We start from the raw sequence: 13,679 nt of genomic DNA, 5'->3' as shown, positions 1-13,679 counted from the left end.
TGAGACGATTAGTGATTGTTGAAGCATTAAAAAAGTGTAAATTTAGGTGTGATAAAATTAATATATATTATTGCATAATGAGAGCTTTTAAAGTAAATGACATATTATTAAAAATTTGAATGACTAAAAAGAAAATCCACAAAACTTAACGCGCATCTAACTTCACGTAAACAAAGCTGTTTTCTCCAACTCCGAGAAAAAAGTCCTATTAACGGTATAAAGGAATTAATTTCCGGTTATTTGAAAAATGTAATATTTTTAATCAACCAAAGAAAAAAAAACATTTTAACGGGGTTAATACTTGTACGAAATATTGGTGTATAGAGAGTTATTACATATGATAATTCCCTTACTCTTCTAATTGGAATTGTTGTGTTGGTGTTAATGTAGTATTAAACATTGCTGTGGTGAACTTTTACAGTACGTATTATTACTTTTACTTTAATTTTAGGACCCCCAGAACCAGTACAAAATTGCTCAGTAACGAATCAGTCTGCCAATTTTCTCATGTTATCTTGTGATGCTGGCGATGACGGAGGATTACCTCAGACATTTCACTTGGAAGTTTATAGTATGAGTGCTGAACAACTTATAATGAATATGTCGGTGACAGAGACACCAGTTTTTGTAGCAGAAAAACTTATTTCAAGCTCATCTTATATTTTAGTTTTATATTCTTCAAATACCAAAGGAAGGAGTACATCTGTTGCACTAACTGCTCACACTTTATTTTCAGCTGAGCCTAGAACAAGTGAGTTGATTTCTATATATTTAGCCTAATTTTAGAGTAATTCCATTGAAAAACATTTTGTACTTTCTAATTAATAGAAAATATTAAGGAAAAATTTAGAAATAAGAGCTCATCAAAGTACTTTCTGTTTAATTTACATCTACAAAATGCATGAAAAGTAATTTTAACTAATAAATACATTTTATCTGTTAATCAAATTTACGTGCATTGAGATTCATGTAATGTAATTTTAAATTACAAAATTCAAAATTTGCACGAATTCAGAGAAATTAAAATTTGAAAATACTTTTTTTTAAAGTCTCCCTTGATGATTTATTTTGCGTATAATTTTTTCAACCTATGATATCAGGATTTTAAAATTTCAAATAGCGTAATATATAAATATATAAATAAATAAATATATATATATATATATACCTTTCAAATTGGAAGTATTAATGATAATTACTTTTTCAGATATTCATAAATTAAAGAAAAATTATAAAAAACTATTTTTTCATACAGTTTTTTTTTCTGAAATGCGTTAATAAGTTTGTGAAAAGATGTCTTAATTCATGTAAATAATTGTCTGCAATATTGCAAGTTACGCAAAAATAAATGCTTAAATGAAAAAGAAATATGTCGTACAATTTTTAGAACTGCATCATTAAACTTTAAAGGTAGTTAGTATTTCTCAAATTAACGCTCTCTCCCGTGCCCTGAGGATAAAAATTCGAATTATTGATAAAAAGGAGACTTTTATTCCAAGAAAAAAAAATAAGTTTATTATTTCAATTATATGCACTTAAAATTCAGGATCAGTTTCAAAGTAAAGAAGATATGGATTATCATGAATAACAATGAAAGAAAAAATTAAAAACTCTGTTATTCAAGCTCACTGAAAAAATAATAATAATGATTTTATTCTTAAAACACGTAGAGGAGGGGAATTTTAGGTGGTGAAAAAATTCAAATATGAAAATGAAGATAACCTTTTTCACTTTTGCTTTTTTGTTTCGACTTATAAAAATAAAAATAAAATAATTGACTCATTTCTAATTCATTTATAAAAAATATATATGTAGTGTATCTACTACTACAAAAAAAAGTTTGGTAAATTTGTTAAAATTAAAATTTGGTAAATTTGTTAAAATTAAAATTTGGTAAATTTGTTAGAATTAAAATTTATTAAATTTGTTAAAATTGAAATTTATTAAATTTGTCAAAATTGAAATTTGGTAAATTTGTTAAAACTAAAGTTTGGTAAATTTGTTAAAATTCGGTTAATTTATCAAGATACGTTAGAGTATGGCATAAAAGGCATTTATTTGCTTAAATTTACTTTTCAGTTTTGTAATTTTTACTAACTATGGAATAAGAACTATAAATTTTAAAACTAGAATTTCCTTTAAACCATTACCATATGAACGGAAAAATTATCAAGTCAATGATTTAAATACCTTATATATTTGGTTTTATTAAGCAGAATTATAGTTTTTTTTTAAACCAGGATTGTCATTGTCATACAGTACGGTAATTTTACTAGATTTTTTTTCTCTGTGTCTGACATCAAACTTCTTAAACAATACTTATTTGATTGGCAAACCTGTTAGTTTCTGCATGACTTTAATTATTACTATTAATTACAATTAACTTATAAAATATAGCCCATATTTAGTCCAACAAATAAAGTTTTCTGAATTCTTCAATGAAAAAGATATTAAATACTACCTTAGCTTTAGTACTGAATTCTTGACTTCCAAATATAAAGATGCGAGTGATAATCATCAACATTTGAACTTCGATATAACCACCATTCATTATTTATAGCTTGTTTATAACGCATTGTATTACACGAGAAGTGCCTTTTTACGAACAGTGAGTTAAAGGTTTGTGAGAATAACATAGTTCACTTTTCGGAAAAATATTTTATTTTTGAAACTAGAATGAATCATTAATTTTAAAAGAGAAAAATATTTGCTACCAATGATAAAAAATATAGATATAATTATGTTTAAAAATATGTTTTATTTCTTTTACATCATTTTTGATATTCTCTAAAAAGTAGGAAGAAAATGGCAAACTCTGACTGAATAAATTTTTTTCTCTAGTTTAAAATCCAAGTATTTTCTCCTATTTAATGAGAAAAACCATTAAGGACTTCAAATAAAATATAAAAGAAATGACTAATGAATAATGCAGATCTAACTCATCTTTTTAAAAAGTTTTACGAAAAATCAATGGTTTTAACGGTTACTTTGATTTATTTTAGAATTATCTGAGCAAAAATGGATTTAACGAATATTATACGCTATTCAATCATTTCATTCTTTTTTTGACTTTATAATAATATGCTGTTTTAAGATTAAAAAATACATAATAAATTTGACAATATTAGCTATACACAATTTGTGTATGATAAGCAAAATAAATATAGAAGTGCCTTTTTAATATTGCTTACATATTTCATAAGAATTAAATCTGTTTGGATTGGTAGGCATGCTCACCCATGTTACAGATTATGAAATAAATTAACAATAATTCATAAAATGTTCTAAGATGCTAGTAAACCTATAAAGTCAAATTTTACCTATAAAGTCAAGAAATATGCTTAGAACCGTTAAGCTGATTTAATAAAGGGAAAAAGTGAAAATGTCTCAATTAAATAGAATTAATGCACACAAATGTAGAAAACATGCTGCTGATTTGCAATTATACAAAATAATGCTGGACAAAATTGAAAAAAAAAATGGTTTTGGGATAATTAAAATTTTGGAATCATTTTTTGACATCCAAATGAATATAGGGCATACTTTGTGCAAAACACGATAAAAAAAAACACGTAAATAAAACATATATTATTGATTTATCTCTGCTTTATTCACGTTTGTTCATTTTATTCATTTTATTGGAATAAAAATAAAAAACTTTAATTAGCAGACCAACAGTTGAGATTAAAACATTTTAGTATTTAGTAAAGATTCAGAAGTTTCAAAATTCAGAAAAGTATATAGACTAATTTAAAATTTTTCCTCATTGTGGATCTTTTTGAAACTTAAGCCAACTAAAAATAAAGGTGTTTGAGCATATTGCTGGCTGCGTTGCTCCAGTTTTGACAATGGTAACGAAAGTGTGGAAATATCACCTCTATAAAGTTACAACTGCCTACTATTGAAATTCTTTTATTTTCATAAAATATATAATTTAGAGGGAATTTAGAAAGGAAATTGAATCTTATCAGCTAAGTGGAAATCCCATGTTTACTGTAAGTGTAGGGTAACATATCCAAGCTTCTGCGACCTTAAATATTCTGATCGGAACACAGAGAAAAATTTCTAGTTATATTACTCTACATCAGGGATGGGCAAACTGCGGCCCTTGGAACAACTGTGGCCCACCGGAAGGTTTTATCCGGCCCACGTATAGGCTCGCCGATCATAGGCGAATATAAAAAGTATACATTATACATCCATTTTCTTGTCTACTTTGTTTAAAACTATTTTTGTTCTTTCTTTTTTAACACAATACTGATGACCTTTTTATTCTCTTTATTTTTGTTCCACAAAACATAAATTGATCGAAACAGCAAGCACAGACAGCTTCAATTGGTAAAATGTTGAAAGCAGAAATTATTTATAGAATAACCGTAGATTGGCGCCAACGAGGGTTTGTCTTTCTCGAAGAGCAGACATACGGAATCTATTATATGGGAATTGTACTTCACTTGTGGCAGACTGTGCATTTTAAACTCCAAATAGCTGATTTTTCCACCGGAGCGAGTTCTAAAATTATTTATTGCGTATGAAAACATTGCATAGATATAACGTTATTGTAAGTAATGGTGAAATTATGAAATGCATAAAATAGCTAGTGTTTGTTTGAGTAATTTGTAAAATTTTTTAACCCCCAAATGGCTAATAAAAAAGCAAAGTTAATTTAGAGTATCGTGTGTTCAATGATGAATGGACTTGGAAATATTTGTTTACAGTTGTAAAAGATAAACCAGTATGTCTTATCTGCAATGAAGTTGTTGCTGTTTTTAAAGGATACAACATTAACCGAATATTTTACTGCCAAGCACAAGAATTCCAACTTCAATGTCTGAATATGAAAAAAAGACAAAATGCAGAAAGCCTTCTTAGAGAATTATCAGGCCGACAAAATTTTTTCAAGAATATAACCAGTGTCCAAGAGGCAGCTGCGCATGCAAGTTACATTGTAGTATACAATATTGCTAAAAATAATAAATCTCTCTGTGATGGGGAGCTTACCGCGAAAAACAGTGACTTCTGGAATCGAAGCCATTGATAATAATTTGACATTACAATTTGAGTCAAAAACTGTACAATTTATATTTTACTCAATAGCTATAGATGAAAGCACTGATATAAATGATACTACTCAATTAGTGAGATTTATATTATTTATAGGAGGTGATGATGAGAACTTTGAAATTACCGATGAACTAGCTTGCTTTCGTTCTTTAAATCAAGTTATCGAGGATATCTGGGCCAATCTCAAGGCTTTTAAACTGAAGCTTAATCATTTTGCTGGGCAGCTAGCTGAGACTAACTTGTCTCATTTCTCGAGGTTAAATTCAATACCCTCAATAAAAGAGGAAAAGCATAAGAATTATGAAAATGGCTAGAAAAAACTCCATTTTGAGTTTGAAGGCAGATTTCAGTGCCATTTAAACCGAATTAGCTATTTTTACCATTCCTGTCAGGGTAAATCACGAAACAGTGAGGTCAGATTTGCAGCTTTAACTAATTGAGTTGCAATCTAACAATTATTTGAAGCAGTTGTTTCTAACTATGCCAAAGTTTGAAATTTACAAATTATTAACAAAAGACAGTTTCCCAAATTTAATATCGCGTGAACCTCCTAGAAAAACGGTGCTATGCTTCATCTTATAGATGTGAGCAAGTGTTTTCAACTATGAACCTTAGAAAAACTGATTTTAGAAGTAGACTAACTGACAAGCGTTTAGCCCTTTTCCTTAAAATAAGTACATCTCACTTGGAACCTCAATATTAGGAATTTTTAAAAATTAAATCGCATTAAATACTTTAACTGATACTAAAGTATCGTTTTTTTAAATTATTTTAAAAGTTTTTACTTAGCCCACCAAACTTTTTATTAAAATATAAGGTATTTAAACCATTCAATCGACAATTTTTGAGTACGTATTTTAACAGTTTACTGGAAATTCTGGTTTTTAATGCTTTATTATTAAAGGTTTAGAAAATTACGAAACTCAAAAATAAATTTTACAGTATAAATAGTTTTTATGCCATTCTCTAAGGCAGGGGTGGTGAACCTTTATGCACCAAAGTGCCTTTTTTTCTAAAAAATTGTTTAATGAGGTCATAGACGTGCCGTCAAATAATTTTGACTTCGTTATTATTGGTAAAATAATAATACAAAATAGTATCTCAAGACTTTTTAACTATATTTAACTTATAGTAACTCAAGACTCTTTACTTACTATGGAAAAAAAATACATTTGCAATGTCTCAGTTATACGCGTAATTCAGCTTAAAGTAACATCAGTGTGACTTCTGTTATTGCAGATTCGATGGCAAATAACTTAGATTAGGTTGCAAGATGCTAGCTTAAGCAGGACTGTTAATTTTTTTAGCTAGTCATTTATTGTTAACTTGTTTTTTATGGTTATTAATTGTTTTGTTTTTTGGCATTAATTGTTAATTTTTTTGTTAATAAATTTTTTTTTGTTTTTTTTGTTTTCGTGAATTTTAATTTATTTTTTAATATGCTTCATAGTGAACTTTGTGATCGGTGGCGTGCTCAAAGTATTGTATCGCGGGCCATAAATGGCACGCGGGCCATTGGTTCACTTTCCCTGCTCTAAGGTTCATGATAAAATCATCAAATTTTATCGCACTAACTACCAAACGGCATGGCAAGAAAACCATATTTTACTGTTAATTTCACCAAAACTTCTTTACCAAAGCGTTTCGGTAAAAATTACAGCACTTGTTTGCATTCAATTTCGTGTTATTCATGCTTTCTCAATTGTAAGAGTCAGAAAATCGGTAAATTTTACCGTATTCTGATAGTTTTGAACATTCATTTTTCCTCGGTGAATAATTATACGTCTTAATTGTTATATAATTCGCCTTTCGAAAGTTAAGCACTTTATTTTGATGTCCAAAATATGTACCATTATTTAACATACATAACCTTCTCGCTCCCGTGAAACTGACGGGGTGAGTTTTCGCCCGCTATTTCTCGCTCCCGCGATATTGACGGGCTGGAGTGTTCAGTAGTAGCGCGCCAATAAGATTAAAACTAATTCATTTCTTTTGCCCGGAAAACCTTTTATTTCGCATTTTACCCACCCGATGGCAGTACCAGGATATTTAAGGTAATTGTTGATAGTTAGTTTAGTTTAAACTAGTTACAGCACTAATCAAATACGTAATACAAATACAAAAGTCAAAAAATAGGCACTTTCATGACCGTTTTCTTGAAAATTAACCGATCGTTAAGGAGTTAATTAAATAGTCATATATATTTTTAAACTAATCGTAAATTATATTCCTAAAAGTAAATATCCGATACATTATGTTATTACAGCTAGATTTACTATCGTTATTTAATATATATTCTTTTGAAAAATATTTCTAAACAATACGGCCTCTGATAAACCTGCCAAATTTAATAAAAAGAATACAATGTATAACTACACGTCCTATTTTCGTTAAGTAATTGTAATACGTCAATATATCATAACAGTTTTTCTTAAATGGAATCAAGAAGCATTACTTTAATGGCACACTTTCAGAATATCAGATAACTTTACATTAGAAATCATCCAGCCCTGAAAAAAATCTTCAAAGACGTAACTTAAGAAAAATCGAGTTTTCGTTGAAACTTTCTGAAGTGAACATGTGTTGTAGAAATAAAAAGAAAGAAAAAGAAAATCTTGCACTTTTAAGTAAGTCGAGGCAAATCGCTTTACCGCACCACTTTGTTTGAAATTTCCGAAATACTTCATAAAATGAATCGGAAGACTCCATGAAAAATCTAAAAAGTAAGATGTTCGCGTCAGTCACTTTCAGTACTCAGCTTTCTGAAAAGTAATTATTGATTACTCAACATTCCTTCTTTAGCTTTTATGCCATTTTTTTGTTTTGTTTTCATTCTCGCTTTTATCGATTTTTCATTTTTGTAAAAGAAGAAGGTGAAAAGTTTAGAGCGTTAATGCAACTTTTACAGTAAATAAAAATGTCTTTTTCATGAAGAAACTGAATCAAATTTATCGGTAAATAACTGTGATATTTTCTTCTTAAGATTTCAATATTAGCTATTAGCTTTTGTATTCTTATTCCTTGAAAGAGGTAAATGCAACCTAAGTTAGGACATTAGAAAGATTGGAAATATGTTTTAAAGATATGACTATCTAGGTTTTTAAAATTACTTAAAAGTCTTTTGTTTTTGTTTTGTTTTGATTAATTTATTTCTTGTAGAGAGAACTGTGCAGCTGTCAACTTTATTTTAGTAATTGACAGAAGATAAAACAAATTGAATGAAAGAAGATGCAATTTACTTTTAGGGTATTTCGTAAAAGAATTTTTAAGTTCACAAATCCAAATTTTCAACATAATCATCACTTGACACTTTTCTTTTTCAAAAGTGTCTCTTGATTGTCAGTACATCCCAGATGTAATGGGGTTTTCGTGAAAGCAAAATATTGGTTCAATTTTCAACATTAATAGTTAGTTTAAGAATAGTATTAGAATACAATTTTTAGCAATATGTATAAAATACTTCCTCACTCACTTATATTCACAATTTGTCAAAATAATTTTTAAAAAAATTCCTATTTTTGCTATATTAGAATATAATTCAAAAACGGTATAGACAGTCTTAAGCATTTATTATTTATTATTTTAATTTATTAGATCTGCATACATTCCTCATTAATCAAGTGCATAAGAAATTCAGCAAAGATAGAAAGATTATAGTTTTATATTGATTTAAAAGAAATAAATGCATGAAAACATTGAATCATTAGTAGAACCAAGTTACATTTATATTAAGCTATCAGATTACAATCAAGCATTTGTTTAAAATTATTAGATAATTTATGGAGAAAAATGTACTACAGAATCACATACAAAATCACAACAGATGAAACTATAAACATAATAGGAAAAGTACAAAAATTCATGATACGTAAAAAAATTACTTTTTATACTTATATTTGGAATATGTTTTAAATTTACTTCCGATATTGGGATAAGACGCTGGAATCAAATTAGTTTCTAACGTTTGATTTTTTTTCTTCTAGGTGATACACAGCCAGTTACAATTAGTGCTGTATTAGTTGTTTTAATGGGAACAGTTGGAGCTCTCGTATTTTTAGCCATTTTAATTATTTTAATAATGAAATCAAGAGGTGATAGAAGAGGTAAGCTAAGTTGATAATTTATTTTATATTTCATATTAATTTACAATTAGTTGCAAAGCTTTATAACTTCATTGGTTCAAAGGAAAACAAGCTGCAGAATAGATAAATAAACCGGGTATAATGTAACAAGCGAACTAAAGTATAAAGGTTATACAAATCCCCATACCCACAACGTAAGGCCGGAATTCAAAGATATTCCATAAGGTGACATGAGATAATACAGACAAGAGATAATAAGGTGACATGAGATAATACAGACATGAGATAATGCAGACATGAGATAAGGTGACACGAAAATCCTTTACAGTATTCCAGGCTCAATACTGTAAAGGAATGAATAATCATGGTCACCTTTTTTTCCCCTAGCATATTTTTGAAAGAATTTTCATACTTTGATAAAAATTACAGTTGTTAAAAAGCGTTTCTAAATTTATATTGCTTTAAAAACATTTTGTAAGCATCCTTAAAATTTAAAATAAATAATTTCAATCGCTGTTATGGAAGATAATCTTTTCCAACTATTAAACTAATGCAATTAAATCTTGAAAAACTGCACTGCAAAGACTTGGACACGAAGGCCAGACTTATTTAAGATCAAAGAACAAAAGTTTTCTTTTCCTAAATAAGAAGTTATAAAACAAGTTACTTATTTTTAATCAAATTCGTAATACTCTGACACTCATCCAGAAACATATTTCAAAAATATTTTGTTATGTTATTTTGTTAAGTTTTGTTATGATGGTGAGTGAGGCGAGCAAGGGGCAGAGTTCCCTATATACTGGAATACAGAGTACTGTGGTTTATTTCAATCATAAATGAATTAAAAACTATATTTGTATCCCACAAAAGTAAAGAGTTTGTCAAAACAATGTTAGACAATGTTTATCTATATTCAAAAAGAAAGAAAGTCAAAAATGCTACAACGGATATTCTATGCAACGTTCGAAGTGAAGCACTATTTGATGATTTGATGTCCCATTTGAGTATAAGCAGTCCCTAGGTAGAACGCTGCCGTACATAATCCAACGCTATTTGCACTGTTCGGTACATTAAGTGCTAAGTGAGGTGGTACATTTTAACCAAGAGGGAGCGATTTCCTTGCTGAAAATAAGGGTGTTCTGGCGATCTTTCTTCCTGGTTGAACTTGCCAGAAACTTCACCATTAGTTGCTGTAAAAGAGATTCTTCACACCATCTTAAAGGAAGGATAACAAAAGGGACGGTCATCATTCCGTAAAGCTGCTTTATATTTCGTAAAGTCTCTGGAGGAATCTGCTGGTGAAATGTTTTGATGGATTAAAGGGTGAACGAAAAAGGATTTAAGTTTTTTTTTCTCCCCTAGATGTAGAGAACGTTTGAATTGAGATTTCAAAAGCGAATTCGGTACCTTAAATAATTTTTGCTGCATTTAAATTTTACGAATAAATGTAAATTACAGGGAGATTTAAGGAAATATATTTGAAATTGTGAATGTTACAGTTTCAGACACATATTTAGAGTAATGTTTGAATTCATATATCTGTTAAGTAACTTTGAAAATTTTATTAGATTTATTGTTATAGTGTTTTGGAAACACTAGCTTTTAGAATATTTAAAAAAATCCCTCTAGTTACAATTTAAAAAAATCAAAAAAAATCAAAAATAATAATTTTATTTTTATAATTTACGGAAATAATATTGTAAGCTAAATAATTTTGAAGCGTAAAAATGTTCCTTTTTTATGTTTGTGATACTTTGCATTTAATATAATATTACTCAACTTTATTAATTAAATTTAACCAAATATTTAATAGGAGCTCATTTTAAACTAGGTTAAAATTGTTCTGCTTTCACTTTTCAAATCTACTATATATCTTTTCCTCATCTCTGTGGTGGGGAAAAGAGCTATGGGGGACAGGGTGATTTCTAGCTCGATAAATCCTCGGAACAAAATTGTGAGAGTGAGATTTTGCATGTGGATGTGGTTTATGGAGAGATCAATCGAAAGAGGGTGGTCATTAGCCAATACGTGTAGCACTCGTATACAGTTATGCTGTACTAAGCCAAATATTTAATACAACGCCAAACAAAACATTTCCTTCAATTAAATATTGAAGAAATAAATGTTGTTCAGTTTGTAGTTTTATTTTTTCATTTCTTTAAACGAAACTAATTAATTTGTTTCGCAAGTTGAGGTACTGGTATATATATATATATATATATATATATATATATATATATATATATATATATATATATATATACAGGTGATTATCAAAATAATGGAAGCACTTGTGAATAAAAGGGACATTTAAGAATTCGCTTCATAAGCATTAAAATATAATCTTAGCTACCAGTTTTTTTTAATATAAAAATTACATATATTAGGTGGTATGAGAGAGCTTTAGCGGAGTTACCTACGTTTTGATTTTTTGTCAGAAGCGTAAAATGTCAGACCTCACAGATTTTCAGAGAGGCCAAATTGTAGGAGCCCGACTAGTTGGAGCAACACTGACCGAAACATCCCAGCTTTTAGGCGTTTCTAGAGGTACGGTGTCTAAATTCATTACAGCATACACACAGCTCGGAAAGACAAGTTTAACAAAGCAAAATAGTGAACGGAAGGAGAAGCTGAGTGAAAGAGACCGACGGGTATTGAAGCGGATTGTAATGTCTAAAAAGAAAACAACTGCAGCCACAGTGACCACAGAGCTCAATCAGCATCTGGATTCTCCAGTGTCAACAATTACAGTTAGGAGATACCTTCATAAAGAGAACATTTACGGCAGAACAGCAATTCCCAAGCCTTCAAAATCTAGGGTGTTTCCATTATTTTGATAACCACCTGTATATATACCTGTATATATATATATATATATATATATATATATATATATATATATATATATATATATATATATATATATATATATATATATATATATATATATATATATATATATATATATATATATATATATATATATATATATATATATATATATATATATATATTATGTAACGAAGTTTAACCCCGTAAATTGGTTTTGGAATATTTTTAAAGATCTTGAAATAATTAAATAATCTTCAATAACTATCTACAAGGATAATTATTAAAACTTTAAAAAATATTTTTTTGAAAAAAAGGAATATATTTAATTTTTACTTTCGCGCACCGTTAGAATAACTCAGAGGTTTACCAATTTTTACAATTTTCACAGTGCAGCTCCTCGCTTGTTTCGTTAGAACAGATGGACCCAGAACTCACCATGTGATGGTGGTTGCTCGTCGAATTCTACAAGAGACATTACTAAACCAGCCATACAATTTTTCCGTGTGGTATTTGCATCATACTTACAGCTATTTTCGATTTCATTTGACGTAATGTATTGCTTAGGTTCCTTTTTGTATCTAATGTGTCTATAAAGTTAGAATTTTCGGAAAAAGAAGGCATAATTTATCAAATATAATTGATCGGGTATATCATCTCTAACTTCATGTCTGCACACAATCGAAGCCACAGTAATTAATTCCACACTCTTTTTCACATCCCGGGAGTGATAGGGAAACTTTGCTATTTCTATGATGCATGCAGTGTTAGAAATAATTAGAGATTTCTATGATGCGTGTATTGTTAGAAATAATTAGAGATTTCTATGATGCGTGTAGTGTTAGAAATAATTAGAGATTTCTATGATGCGTGTAGTGATAGAAATAATTAGAGATTTCTATGATGCGTGTAGTGATAGAAATAATTAGAGATTTCTATAATGCGTGTAGTGTTAGAGGTAATTAGAGATTTGATATCCTCTACTCTTAAATCTCGCAGCATTGAGGATACCTCTCGAGAATTTCAATTAAGTATATCAAATTAATCTGAAGCTTGAAAGCTTGTCCTAAGTAGGGAAAAAATTTGGTATTTCTTAACAAATTCATATCAAACAACAATATCTGTTCGACATGCTAATTCAAGTACCTTGGGATATTGTCCAAAAGTTTTAGCAACTCAGTATCCTAATACTTCGCCCCATTCCAGATTGTCAACGAAAATTTCAATTTGTGTGTAAGTAAGATTTTAAAAACAAGACAAACAGCCAGGCCATGAAAAAAAAACATAAATTTCGCGCAGCAGAAGATAAACTTTCAGCATTCTTTAAAATTCGAAAGCATGAAGTGTGTTAATGTTGTCACAATTATGGAATCTTGTGCTGGATATCCTTCTCCAAAGCAGCAAGACTTCAGTGATATTAAATCAGTCATTTATTCTGACACTACGTGCAATTAGGAAATACCAAAGCCTCCCTGTCAACGGCCGCTACGGAAAGGTGTGTCAAACATGTGACTTACTTCGAACAGTTGTGAACATGAAGCTGGAAAGGGAAATATTTGAACAGCACTAATATCCGGATAAGGCTATGCCTCACTTCCATAAAAATCAGATATTAGATGAGCAGCAAATATAAAAAAAGGACATATATATATATATATATATATATATATAAGTTCAAAATGAAGAATAAAACAAAGAAAAATT

At 29.0% G+C, this 13,679-nt stretch overlaps 1 protein-coding gene across 1 annotated transcript in view; it reads left to right on the top strand.

The window, feature by feature from the left end:
* LOC107454018 (synaptogenesis protein syg-2) overlaps positions 1–13,679 on the top strand; it is a 239,538-nt gene that overhangs the window by 212,421 nt on the left and 13,438 nt on the right. Inside the window, exons 10-11 of the mRNA XM_087167468.1 lie at positions 452–751; positions 9,048–9,167. Coding sequence (XP_087023594.1) covers positions 452–751; positions 9,048–9,167 — 420 coding nt within the window. The remainder of the gene's footprint in view (positions 1–451; positions 752–9,047; positions 9,168–13,679) is intronic.

Source organism: Parasteatoda tepidariorum, chromosome 7 (assembly GCF_982258835.1).
Source record: "Parasteatoda tepidariorum strain Cologne lab strain chromosome 7, Ptep-v5.0, whole genome shotgun sequence".
NCBI lineage: Eukaryota > Metazoa > Arthropoda > Arachnida > Araneae > Theridiidae > Parasteatoda > Parasteatoda tepidariorum.
Note: the sequence above shows the minus strand (reverse complement) of the source record. Positions and strands in the feature narration are given on the sequence as shown.